This window comes from Cynocephalus volans, chromosome 5, assembly GCF_027409185.1.
Source record: "Cynocephalus volans isolate mCynVol1 chromosome 5, mCynVol1.pri, whole genome shotgun sequence".
Classification (NCBI taxonomy): domain Eukaryota; kingdom Metazoa; phylum Chordata; class Mammalia; order Dermoptera; family Cynocephalidae; genus Cynocephalus; species Cynocephalus volans.
Window position 1 is genome coordinate 111,177,692 of NC_084464.1, and position 21,486 is coordinate 111,199,177.

General features: G+C 39.8%; 1 protein-coding gene across 1 annotated transcript in view; it reads left to right on the forward strand.

Moving 5' to 3' along the window:
• The first annotated feature begins 1,756 nt into the window (after nucleotides 1–1,756).
• The window catches only part of ARMC2 (armadillo repeat containing 2), a 112,258-nt gene continuing 92,528 nt past the window's right edge, over nucleotides 1,757–21,486 (forward strand). The window contains exons 1-4 of the mRNA XM_063097778.1: nucleotides 1,757–1,869; nucleotides 4,882–4,959; nucleotides 7,771–8,031; nucleotides 10,974–11,046. Coding sequence (XP_062953848.1) covers nucleotides 7,814–8,031; nucleotides 10,974–11,046 — 291 coding nt within the window. The 5' untranslated portion in view covers nucleotides 1,757–1,869; nucleotides 4,882–4,959; nucleotides 7,771–7,813. The remainder of the gene's footprint in view (nucleotides 1,870–4,881; nucleotides 4,960–7,770; nucleotides 8,032–10,973; nucleotides 11,047–21,486) is intronic.

The window sequence follows — 21,486 nt, forward strand, 5'->3', positions numbered from 1 at the left end:
GAAACTCAAAGGACCCAGGAAAGACCCACTTGACTCTCTTTAACCGTAGACCAGTACAGTGAGCTGGAAGCCACTCAACTCCTGGAAGAAGTGCTCCATCTCCTTTTCCTTTTCCCCCCTCCCTGCCCACTTTGAGCCAAGCTGGGTCTTAAACAGCCCTTAGTAAATATGGGAAGGGTAAGCCTGAGCCAACTGCATCCGTTCTGGGAAGAACAACTACAGACCTTAAGCCTGGTGTGGGAATAAGGGGATGAAGACTTACTTTCAAGTGAAATTTGATGCATTTGTTTATATCTTGCATCCAATATTATAACTTTGGAATGAAGCTGTTACTGAGCCTTAGTTACTAGAGGACTATTATTTAAGAATTAGCAGAAAATTTAAGGGCTCTACCCAAATTTCTATTTACGGACAAGAGAAGATAACCAGCACTGAATACGTTTTAAAATGTCAGTGAGAGACCAAAATAAAGTTGCATTTTTATCACATCTCACAAGTCGTGAACACAAAACACTAGTTATGCTAACATGTAAACTAGTTACATGCTTACATGTAAACAGGTAAAGGTCCCTTTGCACAATGAAGTCCAGGGGCCAGTAAATGGGACTTGTTGATATAAATCATGTTGTCACTGGAAAAGATTTTAACACTGAAAAACACAAATATTTTGTTTCAGGTTCTAAAATTATCCAGTCATCTAATCAGTATTTGTAGACTGTTATGTGAAATACTATTGGGCACTTTGAGGAATATTTACATTTCTTTAGTTCAGGTTGGTATCATTTCCCACTTAGCACAATGCCTTACACAAAGTTTGTGCTCAAAAATATTTTCAACTTAATTATTCTTTATAAGATACTTAGCACCAAGGGACGCGACATTTTCCCATGTTGACAACACTTTGGCTGAAAAATCCCCATATTTATAAAACGTGGTGCAAACCTGAAAGGAGAGCGATTATGGTCTCACTTGTATTTAACACTGTAAAGTGTTGCTGAGTGTTTAGGGTTTAATAGGAGAGAACAGAATTTAAACTAGAAACATATAAATGGGGTTCTTTTTGCCATTCAAGCGTGAGGCAGTACGAACAAGGACTGACTGGCCACGGAAAAGGTAGACTTGCATCTTGCTCTGCCACTCACTAGACCTCAGGCCCCTAGTTCCTCTCCTGAATGGGGGACTCCAGGCTACCTACCTCGAGTCGCAGAGACGCTGTAAGAGGAAGATACCTGAATACCCTTTGTAAACACTGAAGTGCTGTACAAATGCAAGGCCAACAGTTTAACATTCGTTGATTGACAAGTGCATAGGGCTTTGTATCTATTTTCCTATTCAATCTTCACAACAGCCCAAGACCTCGCTAGGTACATTATTTCCCTCCACTTCACACGTGGGGAAACTGAAAGGATAAGTAACTGTTCCCAGCTTACACAGAGCCGCGGTCTGAACCAGTAAATCCTCTTACCCCCAAGCATTAAACTGCCACCCTGCCTATTGTTATTTAATGGAGGCACTGTTCTCGTAGGGGCTCGACATCTGTGGTTCGGTAAATTGTTAATTTAAAAGCAGACGCTTCCCCACGACAGCCCCTGCACGCGGAGCTCGCCTTCGTTCCTTCTCTCCGGTCGCCCAGTCCCAGCTCTCCCGACCCCCAGCCCTCGCCAGGCTCCTCCCACTGCCCCGCCTGCCACCGCCCTGCCTCGGCGTTTCTACGCATGCGTTGGCGGGACCGGCGCAGGCTCAGTGGCCGAGAGGCGCCCGGGGGGACGCCGTTCCTGTTCCATCGCCGCCACCACTGCCGCTGCCTGGGGAACGCCGGAGGATGAGCTGAGCCTCCGCAGCTGTTGCATTCGCCCCCGTTCGTCACAGGTGCTTCGGGTCAGGCCGGAAGCCCCCTTCCCTGCGCCCACTCCCAACTCATTCCCCGGCCCGCTCCTCCCGCCCAGCGGCGGCCTGGCTCTGTAGGATGGGGACCCGGGCGGCGGCGGGAGGTGGTTTGTGTACGGTTACCATGGAGACGGCGGCCGGCCGGGCAGAGCTGAGGGCGGGCGGGGTTAGGATGCCGCTGCGTTCTGCCCTGGACCCGTGGAGGAGCGGGCACTACTGGGAATGGGGGAGCCACTGTCTGCGCTGAGTTGAGTCGTCCCCCGCAGGTTCACCGGGGACCCCTCCTGCAGTCGCCCGCCTTTCTGTCCGCGGATGAGGGAGGGAGGCGGTGAGAGTGCCCTGTGCATGCTGTCGGGGGTCGGGCGCGCTGTCTTTATTTCTATATACTGAGCACGAAGCCAAGTGCCCGGCGCTTACTAGAAGCTCAGTAATGTTTGTTGAATGAGAGACTGGTAGGTTGAGGGGCTTGTCTAGACAGGCAGTGACCTGGCCACAGTCACACAGATTGTAACTGGACTTTTCTAGGCGACAGATAGGGCCCCAATCAATAAATAAATGTTACGTGTAATAATATTTAACATATGTTAAAATACATCGTATGTACACAAAAAGCCTTTTATGACCCATTCCCACGAGTATCACAGCAGGTCTTCCTTCCATCCCGCCCTGTTTTAGAATTATTTTAACTTGGCAGAAAAGCAAGCAGAACTCTTCATTTGTATCCTGATTTGTTAATATATAAGATTCTGGTTGATTGTTGATGTTGATTTGGCATAGCTGATATTCAATAAAATAACTTAATAAAAATTCTCTATTTTCATAAAGGAAAGCACCCCCCCCCCGTTTAAATGTTAAAACGTGTGAAATGTATGAAAACACAGAACAAACGTCGTCCTCTCTTTTGCAATTTCTTTTTTTAAATGCAGTAGTTAATGTTTTTTAAGGGCCAGGCACCACGCTAAAGCACTTTACATGGGCTATTTTGTTTAATTCTCCAAATAATTCTGTAAGACAATTATTACTATCCACATTTTACAGATGAGAAAAGTAAGGTTTAAAGATGTTAGAGCCCTTACTCAAGGTCACATAGCTGTGAACTGTCAGACAGGATTTAAAAACCACTGCCTATTTGGATGCTCATATTAACACAAAAGTAATTCAGAATCATGGAAAAGGTCCTGAGTATTTGATTTGCAGGGAGAAGAGTGTGGATATGGCCAGCACTTCCCCTGTTGGAAACATTCTGATAGCACAGTGTTTCATTTAAGAAGAAGATTCTGGTTCAGGTGGCTGTTAGAAGCGAAGATAATTAAGTATAAATTTACATAAATGATGACTCTGAATTCCCCCCAAACCAATAAGAAATATTTTGTTAAAAAGTTTTTCAGTTTCAGATTTCCTATTGCTGGTGGCGTTCATCCTCTAGTGGGTCCGGTGGATACCATAGACTCAGGACAGTATGATGTGACATAGAACATAATCTCTTTCTTCTTTCCCTTCAAAGTCCACTTCCCCTCCCATTTCTTTTAAAAGATTCCCTTGCCCTCTGACCTCGTTAGGTTTGCATACCCCATGTTGCCTCTCACCTCTTCCTGTCTTCTCAGATGCCAAATCCTGTTAGTTCTTCTGTTCTCAGTGCACCTCACTTGTCTCTCTTCTTACCTCTATGTCATTTCCACTCCTGTATGTCAGGCTTTCTGTTCTCCATTCCCTGATCCCAATGTTTATTGAGTCTTACTCCATGCCAGGAAACCCAAAATAAAGGCAAGAAAGGGAAATGGGACTGTATCAGGGTTCTCCAGAGAGACAGAACCAATAGGATATGTTACGTATGAGAGGGGATTTATTAGGGGAATAAGCTCACGAGATTGTGAAGAGAAGTCCCATGATAGGCCATCTGCAAACTGGATTCTGGTAGTGTGGCTCAGTCCAAGTTTGAAGGCCTCAAAACCAGGGAAGCCAATGATGTCCTTGGTGTAAGTCCTGGAACCCAAAGCTGAAGATTCTTGAGCTCTGATGTCCGTGGACAGGAGAGAAGAGTTTATCCCAGCTCCAGCCGATCGAGAGAGCTTCACCTTTTCTCTCTCTCTCTCTCTCTTTTTTTTTTTCTTTCTGAGCCCCCAATGGATTGGATGGTTCCTGCCCACACTGAGGGTGGGTCTTTCCTACCCAGTCTATTCAGACTCTCATACTAATCTCTGCTGGAAGCACCCTCATGGACACACCTAAAAAGATAGCTTTACCACGTTTCTCGGCATTCCTCGATCTGATCAAGTTGACACCTAGAATTAACCTTCACAGGAGCTAAATTTGAACTCATATTACCATATGACATCAAGAATCATATGCCATTTGAAATAAAATCTAATATGCATTCATACTGCACTGTAACAGATATCTCCAATTAAAGAAACCATACAGCCTTCATCTGAAAATTTCTTAGCTCAAGTCTGTATTTGAAAATAGAGTCCAGAGATTATGCAAGCATTGACCTTCAGCTGTTCCTCACATGTAGGGTTGGGGCTCATGGTCTGATGGGGCAACACCAGATGCACAGGCAATTCTAATACTGTGGGTGGGTGTAGTGATAGAGAACAGCTGGGGACCTTGTAGAGCCTGGAGAAAGGGCACTTAAAAAGCTTCCTTGAGGAAGTGACCTCTAAGAGTTAGCTGGGTGATTATATAAGAACTGCCTGATTTTACCACTTCTAGTCTTTTTCCTCCTTCCTTCCTGCCCATCTCTGTCAGATGACATCATCCCTCAAAATCTTTTACTTAATTTGCTAATCAACTTTTATTTAATTTCTTGACCTGCCGTTTAGTTTAGTTGGTCCACCTCCAGTCTTCGTTTTCAGAGTTCCTTCTTGTCCACACAAGCTCTGTATGTTCTTGATGCTGTGCCTTAGCTCACTTACTACTTTGCTGGAACTTTCTTCTCTATTCCAGCCCCAGTGCCAGCTATTGCCACTTACTCAAATTCAACCCATTTTTCAGAACCCAGCCCAAGCACCACCTCCTCCAGGAAGTCTACCTCTCCCAGTCAGAAAGCTCTTCCTCCTTTGGAAACACGTGGTAATTTATCTCTCTTTTTTTTTTTATTGCCGCCATCAGTTTCTACCTTGTATTAAAATTGTTCAGATACAAACAGTGCCAATGTTCAACGGGTACACACCCAGAAGGTTGCTCCTGTTGTGTAGATATTGTTACGTATCTATTAGTGGGTCAGTAGTTGCAGCCCCAAGGCCTGTGAGTGCCCCACCTCCCACCACCCCATCTAGTGTAATAGTTTGAATATTGTCTCTGGTCATATGTCATACTTTTTTTTTTTTTTTTTTTTGCTATTGCTTAGAACTCTACCCACCTCACAAAATTGTAGTGGGGATGAATTGAGATAATGTACTCAGGAGTACTTAGTATAGTGATTGCTTTTGAAGTAAATGTTTAGCAATAGGGGTCCTTCTTGCTGGAGGGTGAAGACAGTATTTTATTCCTCTCTGTGTTTCCGGAAATCCAAACGGAGGGCTTTGCACACAGGAAACAGTTAATCAATACTAGATAAATGGACTTCCTCCAGTAGTCAGGAAAATTTTGTAAGGTTAAAATTTCTGTGGTACTAGTGTGTTATGGTTTGGGTAAGCTTTACTGTAAGTAGACAAGCTTTCAAACTGAGTGTTTTCAAGTTGGCAAAAACTGTCTATAATAATTTGTAATTTAACCAGTATAAATAAAAAACTCTCTTCCCTCCCCCAAAACCCTCTTTTAACTCAGTTCATGTGTATTATTAAACATTTCCCTGTTTGATTTAATTAATAATAGATTAATATTAATATAATAATAGATTAACTGTGCAGATCTTATGTTATTATATCAGTTTCTCATAATGTAACTGTTAAAGTGAGATTTGGGGGGAAAAGAAGAAGAGGGATAGAGAAAGTTGTGTTAGAATTTATGGTAAAAATTTACAGACAGATTTTTAGGTCCGTCATCTACACTGTTTTCATCAGTATTTGGTCAGTCTACATTCTTGTATGCCCAAATAATTTACAGAATTCTTGGAATTTAACCTGAGTAAATGTTCCTGGTTCATTACTCTGTGAAAGAGTATAGTTTTCAATGCAAACTAAAAGGTAGCCAGGGAGAACCTTAGGTCAGGAATGATAGTCTGTTATTGTTCCCCAAAGCCCTTTCTCTAATCTTTATTAGGTTTGCCAGGTTACTTGTAGACATTGCTAGACTTATTAGTGCCATGTGAGGCCAAAGGGGTGGCAAATCTGATTTAGGCTCCGGAAAAAAGCTGTTCATTGTACAGAAACTTCTTCTAACTAAGTGGTGTAATTTCTTAGTGTAATGGGTCTTTTACAAATAAACCAACAAATATGTCATGGTTACTTAATTTATATTAAGTGAAGGACTTAATATAAGGACTGAATTTATATTATGCATCCAAAATAATATACTTATATGTATGTATAATACTTTACATATTTTTTATAATTAGCTGTAAATAAAGAGCTAATCATATCAGAAGTATTAGAAGCAAAATGTACTAGGCCTGCCATAGTTTTTGATAGTTGTATTAATGAACATAATTCTAGAGACCTTGCTTAAATTTAAAATCCCATATCACAAGGGTTCAGATCACCGTACCAGACAGCTGCCAAAAAATAAAAAATAAAAATTTGAATAAATTACAAAAAAACAATAATAGAGAAAATTAAAAATAAAATAAAATCCTGTATCAAAAATTCTTAAGGCAGTATTGCTTATCCAGTCACTTTTTAATATTTTAGCTCAAAATCTTGCCTTTCCATATGAAAAGAATGACATATTCCTTGTAGTTTTCATCTTATTCTTTTCCTCAGAAACTCTTGGGGTGGGTCCTGGGTAACTAAACAAATGTTCTTGTTTTCTATTGTTATATAACAACTTAATATATAGAATCATAATATAGTAGATCTTTATTTGTCTAGGGAGTCACTTGTGCAAATGGAATCATTTTAGTTTCCTTGGGCATATTGCCACAAAACAATTTTTTTGCAGAAGTTATTCTAAAATCGGGCAGCTGGAATACGTGAATAATTTATAGAGCTCTTTCTCTCTAGAGATATGACATTTTTATGGGGTTAGAGTTTATTTTAAAAAATGAACACTTAATAGCATATACTAATTAGAATTAAGTTTTTAAAAATCTGTAGTATTTTAAAGTTTAGATGTGTTTCCATGGGACACACCAACACTCTCATGCCCTTGTATGTGATTTTAACTCTTCAATTGAGGTAAAGGGCTTAGGAAAGCATTATTTGGTATTGATATTTGGTGTTTGTTCATCTAGGACACTGTCTCAAATATAAGGAGATTTGAATCAATTCATTCAAGTATATCATGGACAAATGTGGGGCTGAACCATTCTCTGTGGTTTGTTGTAAAAGTAAAGGTAGTTTGGAAATAGGCCCCACTTGTCTAAAATGTAACCTTATTAGCATTTTGGGTGGAGGGCAGTGGGGAAGAAAAGGAAACTAGTTAAAAATTCTAATAGAACCCCCAGTGTTTTTTTGTAGGTGGAGGAATATGAGATGGTTCTCTATTCCTGTTCTGTCTTCTTTCATGATTTATTTTCTTCTCCCCAGGTGTAGCTCTCATCCTGGCTTTCCTCCCTGCACATCTTTTCCCTTGATTGCATATAGGCACAGCTATGCAGCCTATATTTTTGAAAGCTGTTTTCCTGTCCTAACCTTCTAACCTTTAATTAAAAATTAAAAATTATTTATGATTTTTTTCCAAGCTTAAGATAGAGGAATGTCTTAATATATGGATGGGGTTAAGCATTCTTTTCTAAAGTATTGACTAAAAACAGTTGATGTGTTTTGTACCATATATTTTCAGGATATGGTGTCTATCTGAAGAACATTTTGCTTTAAAAGGAAAGATGCTATCTCCAAATGAGAAAAAATTAGAAAGACTGGATCTGTTTTATCAACCTTCACTGTCCAAGCAGAAGACCAGTGCAGAAATCATAAGTGAAGCACGAAATGCGTTAAGAACAGTTAGAACCCAAAGACCATTTACACCGCGGGAAGACCAAAGAAAGCTGTTTGGACCCACATCTTCAAGAACACCAGAAAATAGACCTCCTTCCTCCTTCAGGTATATTGACATTTCACTTTCATGTACACTCAGATATTTAAGCCACCAGATTACAGTTTTCCTTAATTGTAGTTATGGACAGTTGGGTTTTTTTTTTAATAGGCTTTATTTTTCAGAGCAGTTTTAGATTCATAGCAAAATTGAGTGGAAGATACAGAAATTTCCCATGTACCTCCTGCCCCCACACATGCATACCTCCCCCATTATCAACATCCCCCACCAGAGTGCTACATTTGTTACAGCTGATGAACCTGTGTTGACACATGTTATCACCCAAACTCCATAGTTTACCTTACGGTTCTCTTTTGGTGTTGGACATTTTATGTGTTTGGACAAGTTTATAATGACATGTATCCACTGTTACAGTATCGTACAGAGTAGTTTCACTGCCCTAGAAATCCTTTGCTCTGCCTGTTCATCCCTCCCTTCCCCCAACTTCTGGCAACCACTTATCCTTTCACTGTCTCCATAGTTTTGCCTTTTCTAGAACGTCATATAGTATGTAGCCTTTTCAGACTGGCTTCTTTCATTTAGTAATTACATTTAAGTTTCCTCCATGAATTTTCATGGCTTGTTAGCTCATTTCTTTTCAGCATTAAAGAATATTCCATTGTCTGGATGTACCACAACTTATTTATTCATTCACCTACTGAAGGACATCTCAGTTGCTTCCACGTTTTGGCAATCATAAATAAAGCTGCTATAAACATTCCAGTGCAAGATTTTGTGTGGACATGTTTTCAGCTCCTTTGGGTAAATACCAAGGAGTACGATGCTGTATCATATTGTAAGAGTAGGTTTAGTTTTGTAAGAAACCACCAAACTGTCTTCCAGAGTGGCTGTACCATTTTATATTCCCACCAGCAATGAATGAGCCTTCCTGTTGCTCCACATCATAACCAGCGTTTGGTGTTGTCAATGTTCTGGATTTTTGCCATTCTAATAGGTGTGTAGTGGTATCTTGTTGTCTTAACTTATATTTCTCTTATGACATATGATACGGAGCATCTTTTCATATGCTTATTTGCCATCTTTATGTCTTCTTTGGTCAGGTGTCTGTTAAGGTCTGTGGCTCATTGTTTAATCAGATTGTTTATGTTCTTATTGTGGAGTTTTAAGAAGTCTTTGTGTATTTTGGCTAACAATCCTTTATCTTATATGTCTTTTGCAAATGTTTTCTCCCAGTCTGTGACTTTTCTTCTTATTCTCTTGACAGTGTCTTTTGCAGAGCAGAAAATTTTAATTTTAATAAAGTATAGCTTATCAATTATTTCTTTCATGGATCATGCCTTTGTGTTGTATGTAAAAAGTCATTATCATACCTAAGGTCATATAGACTTTCTCTTATGTTATATTCTAGGTATTTTATAGTTTTGTGTTTTATGTTTGGGCCTGTAATTCATTTTTTAGCTAAATTTTGTGAAGGGTATAAAGTTTGTGTCTAGATTTTTTTTTTTTTTTTGCATGTAGATTTCCAGTTGTCCCAGCACTATTTGTTGAAAACACTGTCTTTTCTCCATTGTGTTGCCTTTGCTTCTTTGTCAAAGATCTGTTGGCTGTATTTACGTGGATCTATTTGTCTATTCTGTTCCATTGGTCCATTTGTCTGTTCTTTCACTACTACTACGCTACCTTGATTACTGGAGCTTTATAGTATGTCTTGAAGTCAGATAGTGTCAGTACTCCAAATTTGTTCTTTTCCTTCATTATTGTGTTAGGTGTTTGGGGTCTTTTGCCTTTCCATATGAACTGTAGAATCAGTTTATCAATATCTACAAAATCACTTGCTGGGATTTTGATTAAGATCAAAATGAATCTACAGATAAAGTAGGGAAGAACTGAGATCTTGACAGTATTGTCTTCCTATCCACGAGCATGGGATATCTCTTCTTTTATTTAGTTCTTTGATTTCTTCCATCTAGTTTTTTAGTTTTCCTCATATAGGTCTTGCACATGTTTTGCTGTATTCATACCTAAGTATTTCATTTTTGGGGGTGCTAATATTAATGTTACTGTGTTTTCAGTTCAGTTTCCACTTCTTCATTGCTGGTATATAGGAAAGCAACTGACTTTTTTGTATTAACCTTGTGTCCTGCAAACCTGCTATAATCACTTATTAGTTTCAGGAATTTTTTGTTCATTATTTTCAGATTTTCTACATAGATGATCATGTCATCTGTGAACAAAGACAGTTTTATTTCTTCCTTCTCAATCTGTATGCTTTGTATTTCCTTTTCTTGTCTTTTTTCATTAGCTAAGTCTTCCATTTTAATGTTCAAAAGCAGTGGTGAGAAGAGACACCCTTGCCTTGTTTCTGATCTTGGTGGGAAAGTTTTAAGTTTTTCATCGTTAAAGTATGATATTAGCTGTAGGTGTTTTGTAGATATTATTTATCAGGTTGAAAGGTTTCCTTCTATTCCTAGTTTACTGACAGTTTTTATCATGAAAGGGTTTTGGATACTATCAAATGCTTTTTCTGCATCTATTAATATGATCTATTGATGTGGTTTTTCTTCTTTAGCTTGTTGGTGTGATGCATTACTTTAATTTAGGTTCAAGACAGTTGTTTTCTTAAGTTTGACTTTTGTTCAAGATTCCTAAAGATAATTACAGACCTTGGGTCCAGGAAGCTACTTAGGAATGAAATGGTTAATTGCAGTTATCACACCAACTTTATAAAGTGATATGAACAAAGCTTCAAAAAAAAAATTACTGTATGCACTTTTTCTTTTCATTATTCAATATTTTTTAATCTTCCTGAAAGTAGTAAAAAGACTTGTTAATAAAATGCTTCAAGTACTGTAACATTTTAAAATTGCTTTTTCCTCAAGGCTTATGCATTAGATGCTTTTACTTGTTTTTCAGCTAGAGTTAACTAACATACTAGAAATAAAAGAAATGATTTTTCACAAATTAATACTCTGCACCATCTCTTATGCTAGCCTCCATGCGTCCAGTTTTGAGTCATCCGATTCCAGGCCTATCTCTGGCACACGTCTCAGTCCACTAGATCTGGTGAGTACTTTATACTACCACCAGTGTTAGGAAACGAAATTGGCCAAGAATACTTGGAATTAGCACTTGTGTATGCTAAGAAAATTATAACACAGACTTAAATGTACTAGTAATTTAATGAAAGCAGATTCTTCTATATTTTTCAAATATAATGGTTAATATATAATGAAACATTTTTATAATTTACGTATAGTTGGATAATAAAGGAGAATTTAAAAAATAGATAGTAACTTAGTAAACAGAATGTGTCACAATATTTTTAAAACAGATATATATGTATTTTCTTTTTAACAGTTATATATACCAAAAATTATATATATGTAATTTACATTTTAAGTTATGTATACATTTCATAGAGAGAGAGAGAGAGAGTGAGTCAAATATTTGTTACCAAAATCCCAACAAAAACTCAGTGTTCTCCTGTCCCCTGATTCTTTATTGTTCTCTCCCCAGTGGTTTTCAGTTTAAACTCTTTCGGCACATTCTTTTGGTATTTACATCAAATTTCTAAATATAGTCATGTGCTGAATAACAACAGGTTTCATTCAATGGCAGACCACACATACAGCATTGGTAGGAGCAATAGGTTATACTGCAGTAGGCTATACCATCTAGGTTTGTGTAAGTACACTCTATGATGTTCACACAACAATGAAATTACCTAACGAAGCATTTCTCAGAACATATCCCCTCCATTAAGTGATGCATTACTATAGTGCTAGTAATGCATTTCATTGTCTTGCTACTCTCTGGTGTAGGAGCTTGAGAAATTATCTAATGACTTCCTACTAAGGAAGGCAAAGATTTAGCTCGTGTCTGTCCTTTCACCTCCTGTTTTAGTCTGTTTTGTGTTGCTATAACAGCATTACCTGAGACTGGGTAATTTATAAAGAAGAGAGGTTTATTTGGTTTATGATTCTGGGACAGCTGCATCTGACATGGGCCTCAGGCTGCTTCGACTCATGGTGGAAAGTGGCAGGCAGCTGGCCGGTACAAGCAGATTACATGGTGACAAGAAGCAAGAGAGAGAGAGAGAAGGTGCCACGGTCTTTTTAAGCAAGGAGCTCTCACGGGAACTAATAGAGCGAGAACTCACTCATTAATCCCCCCTCCCCCAGGGAGAGCATTAATCCATTCATGAGGGATCCGCCCCCATGACTCAGTTTCCAACACTGCCACATTGGAGATCAAATTTCCACATTAGTTTTGGAGGGGACAAGACATCCAAACTCCATCATTCCGCCTCTGGCCCCCCAAAACTCATGTTCTTCTCATATACAAAATACAATCATTCTATCCCAAGAGTCCCAAAAGTGTTAGCTTGCTCCAGCACCAATTTAAAAGTCCAAAATCCAAAGTCTCATCTGAGAGTAAAAGCAAAAGTCCTTCCAGCTGTGAACCTGAAAACAAAACCAAATTTCTCTACTCCCAAGATACAGTGGTGGAACAGACATTGGGTATACATTTCCATTCCAAAAAGGAGGAATAGGCCAGAAGAAAGGAGAAACAGGCCCCAAACAAGTCCAAAATCCAGCAGGACAGACATTATGTCTTAAAGCTCCGAAATAATGTTCTTCGACTCCAAATCCTGGGCACAATGGGGCATCCGGGCCCCCAAAGCCTTGGGCACCCTTGCTCCCACAGCTCTGCCAGGCTTAGCCTTGCCTGCAGCTTTTCCAGGCCTGCGTTGCACATTATCAGTGGCCCCAATGTTCTGGGGTCCTGGCAGCAGCCCTGCTGCATTGGCTGTACTAGACATTTCCTTGGTAGGAGCTCTCTGTGGGGGCTCTGACCCCATTTTCCTGCTTGGCATTGCTCTAGTAGATGATCTCTGTGGTGGCTCCACCCCTGCGGCAGGTCTCTGCCTGGGTCCCCAGGCTTTTCCATACATCCTCTGGAATCTGGGTGGAGGCTGCCATGCCTCCACTGCTCTCACATTCTCCTGGCCTGCAGACTTAACACAGAGGTGCAGGCCTCTACTCTCCAGGGCTGCTGCAAGAACCACACTTGGGGCCGCTCCAGCTGGAGCAGCTGGGATGCAGGGAGCAGGATCCCGAGGGCAGCTGCACCCCAGGTCTGTCTTCCAGGATAACTCAGTCCTTCTAGGCCTGAGGGTCTGTGATGGGTGGGGTACCCTTCCAGACTTCTGAAATGCCTTCAGGGCTTTCCTCTCATTTTTTCCACTATTAGCATCTGGTTGCCTCACTGCCAAGATAATGTCTTTAGCAACCAGTGTATCTGCTTCACCCTTGCATTGTTCTGGAGCTCTCAGCTTCTTTACCACATGGCCAGGCTGCAAGTTTTCCAAGTCTTTATGCTCTGCTTCCCTTTTAAATTCTGGCTTTATGTTATGCCTTTGCTGCCATAACTCAAAGTAGGCTATTAGAAGTAGCCATGCAGTGTCCTTAATGCTTTGCTGCTTAGAAATTTCTTTGGCCAAATGCTCTGGTTCACAACTTTTAAGTTCCAAATTCCACAAAGTCCAAGGGCATGGACACAATGCAGCCAGGTTCCTTGCTATGGTGTAGCAAGGGTTATCTTTTGTCCAATTCCCAATAAGTTCCTCATTTCTGTCTGAGACCTCATCATCCACATGGCCTTTACTGTCCACATTTCTATCAGAATTCTGCTCGCCACCACATAAGTTTCTAAGACATTCCAAACTTTCCCTCGTCTTTTTCTCTTCTTCTAAGTCCTCCAAACTCCTCCAACCTTTGCCCATTACCCAGTACCAAAGATGCATCCACATTTTCAGGTATCTGTTTAGCAACACCCCACTGCTGGTACCAATTTTCTGTTTTTAGTCTGTTTTGTGTTGCTATAACAGAATTACTTGAGACTGGGTAATTTATAAAGAAGAGAGATTTATTTGCTTACAATTCTGGGACAGCTGCATCTGGCATGGGCCTGAGGCTGCTTCTACTCGTGGCGGAAAGTGGCAGGCAGCCTGCGGGTACAAGCAGATTACATGGCGAGAGGAAGCAAGAGAGAGAGAGAAGGTGCCAGGGTCTTTTTAAGCAAGGAGCTCTTTCGGGAACTAGTAGAGCAAGAACTCATTCATTTTAATCCTCCCTCCCCCAGGGAGAGGATTAATCCATTCATGAGGGATCCGCCCCCATGACTCAATCAGTTTCCAACACTGCCACATTGGAGATCAAATTTCCACATGAGTTTTGGAGGCGACAACACATCCAAACTCCATCACCTCCCATCACAGCACGTCGCCCTGTCTGTCTCCACTACTACTCCCAATATAGATATAGCATCACTTTGGTGAAATCTGTTCTCAGTGTCTGTGATTACATAAACCTGTTTATAGCTGAACCTTAAATTAATGATGACTAAAGATGATTACTTTTAATTCCCCGCACCACTTTTTGTTTTCTCTGGCATTAATAATTGCCTTGCTTTTTTAGTTTTTTATTATTACTATTTCAACCCCAAATTCTTCCCCAGCGGTGTAAATCTCCTTTGTATGTTCAGGGACGTGAGGTATCTATCAATTACCTCTTTGGAGAACTCTCCACGTGTCTCACCCAACCCTTACCCTGGGAACTTGGTGCACAGCTCTCCTTGGGTGCCCTCACCATTTTCCTGGGGAGGCAGCTCCTACCTCTTATGCTGGCTTTTCCCCATTTTCTGTATCCCAAGCACTTTTCTTTCTTGATTTACTCTGGTTTTGGTAAAGCATTCCCTCTCATAGCTTCTTGAGAAAGGGTGCATGGGAAGTAAATTATTTGAGAACCTGACTTCTGTTCCCTCTCTGGAAGTTTATAGGATTTTTCCCTTTGTTCCCAGTGTTCTGAAATTTCATGATAATGGGGCTTTTCATGAATTTGTTTTCATCCATCATGCTGAGCACTTGAAGGGCTTTTTCAGTGAGGAATCTCATGCCCTTCAGTTCTGGGAAATTTCCTTTACTTATTTGGAGGGTGTCTTCCCCACGTTTTTGTCCTGTTTGCTCTTTCTAGAATTTATTATTCAGATGTAGGATCTTCTGGGCCAACAATTCAATTTTCTTATTTTCTCTTTTCTGTGTTATATCGTTTTCTTGGAAGAAACTTTATATTCTAATCCCTCTACTGAATTCTTTTCATTTCTGCTATCATATTTAATTTCCAAAAGCTCTTTTTTCCCCTCTAAATTATCCTTTTTTATATAGTATTCTGTAATTGTTTCATGGTTGCAGTATCTTATCTGAGTATATTAGTGATATTTTTGATTTTCTTTTTTTGACTAAGTTTACTTTTCCCTTTATAGCCTCTGTTGCGTTTTTACGTTTGTTTTTGTCTCTGTTTCCCATTCTAGAGGCTCTCTTCTCATGCTGCATGCTGCTTATTTGGCTGCTCTTAAGAGTAGGGACATGTGGATGGGGTTGGTCAACCTGCAGGTGATACCTACCCACACCTACAATTAGGGGAATCTGGCTGGGCTGTGTCACTGGCGAAAACCTCAGTGGCAGTATCTTTAAGGGCTTTCCTCATGGGCTAGTCATATTCCCTGTAGAAGAAGTATCTTCTGAGCTCTTTCCTGGAAGATAAAAGTTGGTTGCTAGCTTCCAGGAGCCGGGTGGGAAAAGAAGGCAGGAATGCCTAGCGTTCAGTATATAAATGCTCACCTAACATTTGTATTTATAATAAGTACCCTGACCCTGAACGATAAAGGTGCTTATTGTGAGGGTACCCTTACTTAATGACCCCAGTTAGAGACACTCTGTTTTACCCTCTCTAGAGAACATACCTCCCATGCCCTGGGTTCAGTAGCCTGACTACAGGGAGCTGCGAGGGATGGAGTTACACAGAATTTCAGCCTATTTAGTTTATTTTAACCACTCCTTCCCCTATACCTCTGCTACCAGAAGTACTTGTTGATACCAGTTTCTTAGGCTTTCATGGAACTGGGTGTTAGTCAATCTGCTTCTCAGTTTTTATTACTATATGTGTGTGTATATGCTTGTATGTATGTTTTTGATGAACTATTTGAAAGTAAGTTGCAGGCATTATGATACTTCATCCATAAAAATTCAACCGTGCATCTCATATGAACAAGAATGATCTCCTACATAACCACAATACTGTCATCACAGCTCAGAAAATTGGCTTTACGCAATAATACTATTTAATGTATAATTCATGTCCAAATGACCGCAGTTGTCTCAAAATGTATCTTATATTTTTAAAGTACTTATTATAATTTCTCTGTGAGAAAGATTATACTTGTTCTTATCTTGCAGATATTAAAAATAAGATCCCCAAATAGTAAGCATGAACTAATATGCAGTAAATAATTTGCCAGCTGTTGACACATGGCTTCTTGCATCTACAACCTTGGAAACCACTTGGGTTTTGAGCCAGCTATGGCATGAGGGACGGATTTGGCAGCCTAATGGGTCTACCTTATTGTAGAATGATTCTTTAATTCTACAATTCTACGATTTGACTCCTATAAATTGCTTTTAAAATTACTGTAATTTTGGGAGACTTTTAATTTGGGCCTACTCTTTCCTAAAAATCTCTATTTCTAGAGTTAACCTGGTGCTTGTCAAACTGGTGGAGTTCTTGGACTGTAGGATTAGGTGTTAGGCTACCATAATATTGGCATTTGCCCCTCTTGGGGGTCATTGAAATTAAATTTCTTTGCTGCAGATTGGTTGGGTGCTGTGCTCAAAGTACAAATAGCCTAAGAAATCCCCATGTAAACTGAAATGACTGCTTTAGTATGAAATTTTTTTGTTATAGCGAATTATGTAAGGGTCTTAAGTATATTTCATTTTATTTTATTTTTTGTTTTATTTTAACATTTACTTGTACATATTTGTGGGGTACAGCATGTTGTTTCAGTACATGCATAGACTGTACAATGATTCAAGTAGAGTTCATTTGAAGTAATAATTAAAATTTGGGGTTCCAGTCAAAAAATTCTGAAAATGGCTTCATGCTGCCTGCCTTCCCACCTTTTTTTTTAAGGAACGCTTCAACTCTGATAACCAGTAAATTGACAAAGAGTGGAGAAAAGGGGAAATTTGGGTGGAGGGAGAGGGAGTGGGGAAAATGAGAGAGCTGGAGAGAGAGGGGGGGAGAGAGACAGGGGCAGAGTGGAGGGGAGTGTCTCACAGTTAAGGGACACGTTTGCCGAAAGCATTTGGGAAGCCCAACCAACTGAATCTCAGCGCTTTCTGGATCTGGGACACCTTCTCAGACTAGTTTAACTTTGGATAATTCCTCAGCCAGCAGTCAGGGAAGAGGGACCCGGAGAGCAGCCCATTTCAGCTCCTGCGTTGAACACAGGAGCTAAACCCTTTGCTCTTGTGCATTTACCTTCTTCTACTTCTCCCCTTCCTGCGCTCCCCCCACCCCCGCACCCCCAGCAGGCAATGGGCGGCCTACACTCAGGAATGCTCAGGGCTTCTGCGAATGCTGGAAAAGCTGGTGCTCCTGGTTCCTCATTGCTCAGGCCTTGGCTGCTGGGCCAACCGTCTCACCAGGGTTCCTGTTAGCATCTGTCATCTTAGAAGACTGTGAGGTGGGGCGGGCATTGTAATTTGCAGTCTCCCATTAACATGCATATCTACCTGCTGTATAGGCATGCTGGGGTACATCTTTTTTCTTTCTTAGCGTCTCCCTACCATCCCAGCACTGCGACCTGGGCAGTTGGGTGGTAGTTATTCTTCTTTTCATTCTGCCACTCTAGTTAGATGGTGTTCACATTTGTATACAGAAATAACTGTCTTTCTTTGGATTGTAAAAAGTCAGAAAAGAGATGTGACCATGTGAATAAATAGGAAATTTTGTCTTTCATCATTATTGTCAAACCAGAATTCTCTGTTTCCTAAACTCACAAAGCCTAGTTATTTAAACCCCAGCTGTTTTTATTCAACTTTGTATTGACATCCAAAAAATACACAGATCATGAGAGTGCATGCAGCTTGATACATTTACACAAACTAAACACAGTCAGTACCAGCATTAAAAAAAAAAAAAAAATCACTACAAGCCTTATCAAATAGATCATTTCTGGGGTCAGAAAGCTCTGTGGTGCCCCCTCTCAGCCAGTGCCTCCCCAGGGCAAGTACTCTCTTGACTTCTAACAGTGTAGATTAGTTTGAGCTGTTTTTCATATATTACCTGAACCAAGCTCCAAGTATTTGACAAGTGAAACAAAATTTAAAATATTACAAAAAGAGAGGGACTTAGGAACTCATATATCCCTTGGGATTGGGGGCAATCCAGGGTAAGAAAAGATAAAGCAGAGTCAAAGCAGTGTTTTTTTCTCTCTCTTTCTGAAACGATTGTTAACATTACAGCTGTGAGTCACAGGCTGAGAGTGACAGAGGAGCCCAGAGTGCCTGTGGAGAACATCATGCAGAACTTCCACATCACAAAGGTTACATACTTGGGAGAATTTTTAATGTTTGCTTTCTGACTTTCAAGAGGTCTTTTATTGTGTGTGTGTGTGTGTGTGTTTGTGTGTTTGTGTGTGTTCTGTTGCTTTACAAATTCAATCTTGAGCAACTTTCCCAGGTAGAATGTCACTGGCTCCCTTTCCCTGTCTTCATGTAGGGTGGGGGAGACCCCACCTTCCAGACTGGTGATCCTGAGGAGCAGGGCAGAATTGGTCAAGAGCCATGGTGCTGGATGAGTGATGGCCAGCCGGGTCCCTTACATGTTCCATGAATTGTATCTTCCTTGATTGGGTTGTTCTATGAAAACAGTCTTTGTGTCTTCAAGAGATTCTAGCAGTTTCATCAGCCAGAACAAATCTTAAAATTTGGCTTTCCCAGTGTAATTGATTATACTCAAGTCACTGGTTAGTGCCATGAAATAACACGTGAAGGAGGTAAGGTTCTCAAGTGAAGATTTAAACTTACTTGCAACACTCTCTGATTTCTAAAATTATTTGAACTTTAATAATTTACTGGTTTTCTTTATGAAAGCCATTTTGCTCCACAAAGTGAAAGAATATTTTGTAGAGCCTGGCATGAAAGAAATTGCTGAATCGTTTAGTGGTTTTCTCTAGAAAAATTAAAAATGCTTTACTTGTATCACTTTATATTCTAAGTAGTGAGATAATGTTTAAATGGGACAAATAATTTATTAAAGGTCAATAGTAAAATGGAACTAAATTTTTGTTGTATAAGTAATTACTAATTTTGCACTAGGAAAATAATGTCTTTTATCCAGGAACAGTTATGGGGCTTTATCTTGCCCTCCAGAGATACTCATAATTCAGTTACTCTCTTTTGGGGAAGAATTAGTTTTCTAAGCCATATTTTCCCGCTTTTATGAGATCTTTTATTTAGTACCTAAAATGTTTATAACAATTCAGACATCTGTAAAAGGAGCCATTTACTTTATCCGTATTATTGTTACTTGGCAGACTTCTTGATCTTTAAAGTTTGAGTTTCAAGGTACCTACGGAGTATAGACATTTTGAAATACAAAATCTTCATATCTACCTTCGATACTGAGATTATCTTTTTTTTTTTTTTTTTTTTTTTTTTTTAATTTTATTTTGTCGATATACATTGTAGCTGATTAATGCTCCCCATCACCAAAACCTCCCTCCCTTCTCCCTCCCCTCCCTCCCCCCCAACAATGTCCTTTCTGTTTGTTGTATCAACTTCAAATAATTGTGGTTGTTATATCTTCTTCCTCCCCGCCCCCCGGTTTGTGTGTGTATGTGTGTATGTGTGTGTGTGAATTTATATGTTAATTTTTAGCTCCCTCCAATAAGTGAGAACATGTGGTATTTCTCTTTCTGTGCCTGACTTGTTTCACTTAATATAATTCTCTCAAGGTCCATCCATGTTGTTGCAAATGGCAGTATTTCATTCGTTTTTATAGCTGAGTAGTATTCCATTGTGTAGATGTACCACATTTTCCGTATCCACTCATCTGATGATGGGCATTTGGGCTGGTTCCAACTCTTGGCTATTGTAAAGAGTGCTGCGATGAACATTGGGGAACAGGTATACCTTCGACTTGATGATTTCCATTCCTCTGGGTATATTCCCAACAGTGGGATGGCTGGGTCGTATGGTAGATCTATTTGCAATTGTTTAAGGAACCTCCATACCATTTTCCATAGAGGCTGCACCATTTTGCAGTCCCACCAACAATGTATGAGAGTTCCTTTTTCTCCGCAGCCTCGCCAGCATTTATCGTTCATAGTCTTTTGGATTTTAGCCATCCTAACTGGGGTTAGATGGTATCTCAATGTGGTTTTGATTTGCATTTCCCGGATGCTGAGTGATGTTGAGCATTTTTTCATATGTCTGTTGGCCATTTGTATATCTTCCTTAGAGAAATGCCTACTTAGCTCTTTTGCCCATTTTTTAATTGGGTTGCTTGTTTTCTTCTTGTAAAGTTGTTTGAGTTCCTTATATATTCTGGATATTAATCCTTTGTCAGATGTATATTTTGCAAATATTTTCTCCCACTCTGTTGGTTGTCTTTTAACTCTTTTAATTGTTTCTTTTGCTGTGCAGAAGCTTTTTAGTTTGATATAATCCCATTTGTTTATTTTTCCTTTGGTTGCCCGTGCTTTTGGGGTCGTATTCATGAAGTCTGTGCCCAGTCCTATTTCCTGAAGTGTTTCCCCTATGTTTTCTTTAAGAAGTTTTATTGTCTCAGGGTGTATATTTAAATCCTTAATCCATTTTGAGTTGATTTTAGTATACGGTGAGAGGTATGGATCTAGTTTCATTCTCCTGCATATCGATATCCAGTTATCCCAGCACCACTTGCTGAAGAGGCAGTCCCTTCCCCAGTGAATAGGCTTGGTGCCTTTGTCAAAGATCAGATGGAAGTAAGTGTGTGGGTTGATTTCTGGATTCTCTATTCTATTCCATTGGTCAGTGTGTCTGTTTTTATGCCAGTACCATACTGTTTTGGTTATTATAGCTTTGTAGTATAGCTTAAAGTCAGGTAGTGTTATGCCTCCAGCTTTATTTTTTTTGCTCAGCATTGCTTTGGCGATGCGTGGTCTTTTATTGTTCCATATAAATGTCTGAATAGTTTTTTCCATTTCTGAGAAAAATGTCTTTGGAATTTTGATGGGGATTGCATTGAATTTGTATATCACTTTGGGTAGTATGGACATTTTCACTATGTTGATTCTTCCAATCCAAGAGCATGGAATATCTTTCCATCTTCTTGTATCCTCTCTAATTTCTCTCAGCAGTGGTTTGTAGTTCTCATTATAGAGATTTTTCACCTCCTTGGTTAACTCAATTCCTAAGTATTTTATTTTTTTGGTGGCTATTGTAAATGGGCAGGCTTTCTTGATTTCTCCTTCTGCATGTTCACTATTGGAGAAAATAAATGCTACTGATTTTTGTGTGTTGATTTTGTATCCTGCTACTGTGCTGAAATCATTTATCAATTCCAACAGTTTTTTTGTAGAGGTTTTAGGCTGTTCGATATATAGGATCATGTCATC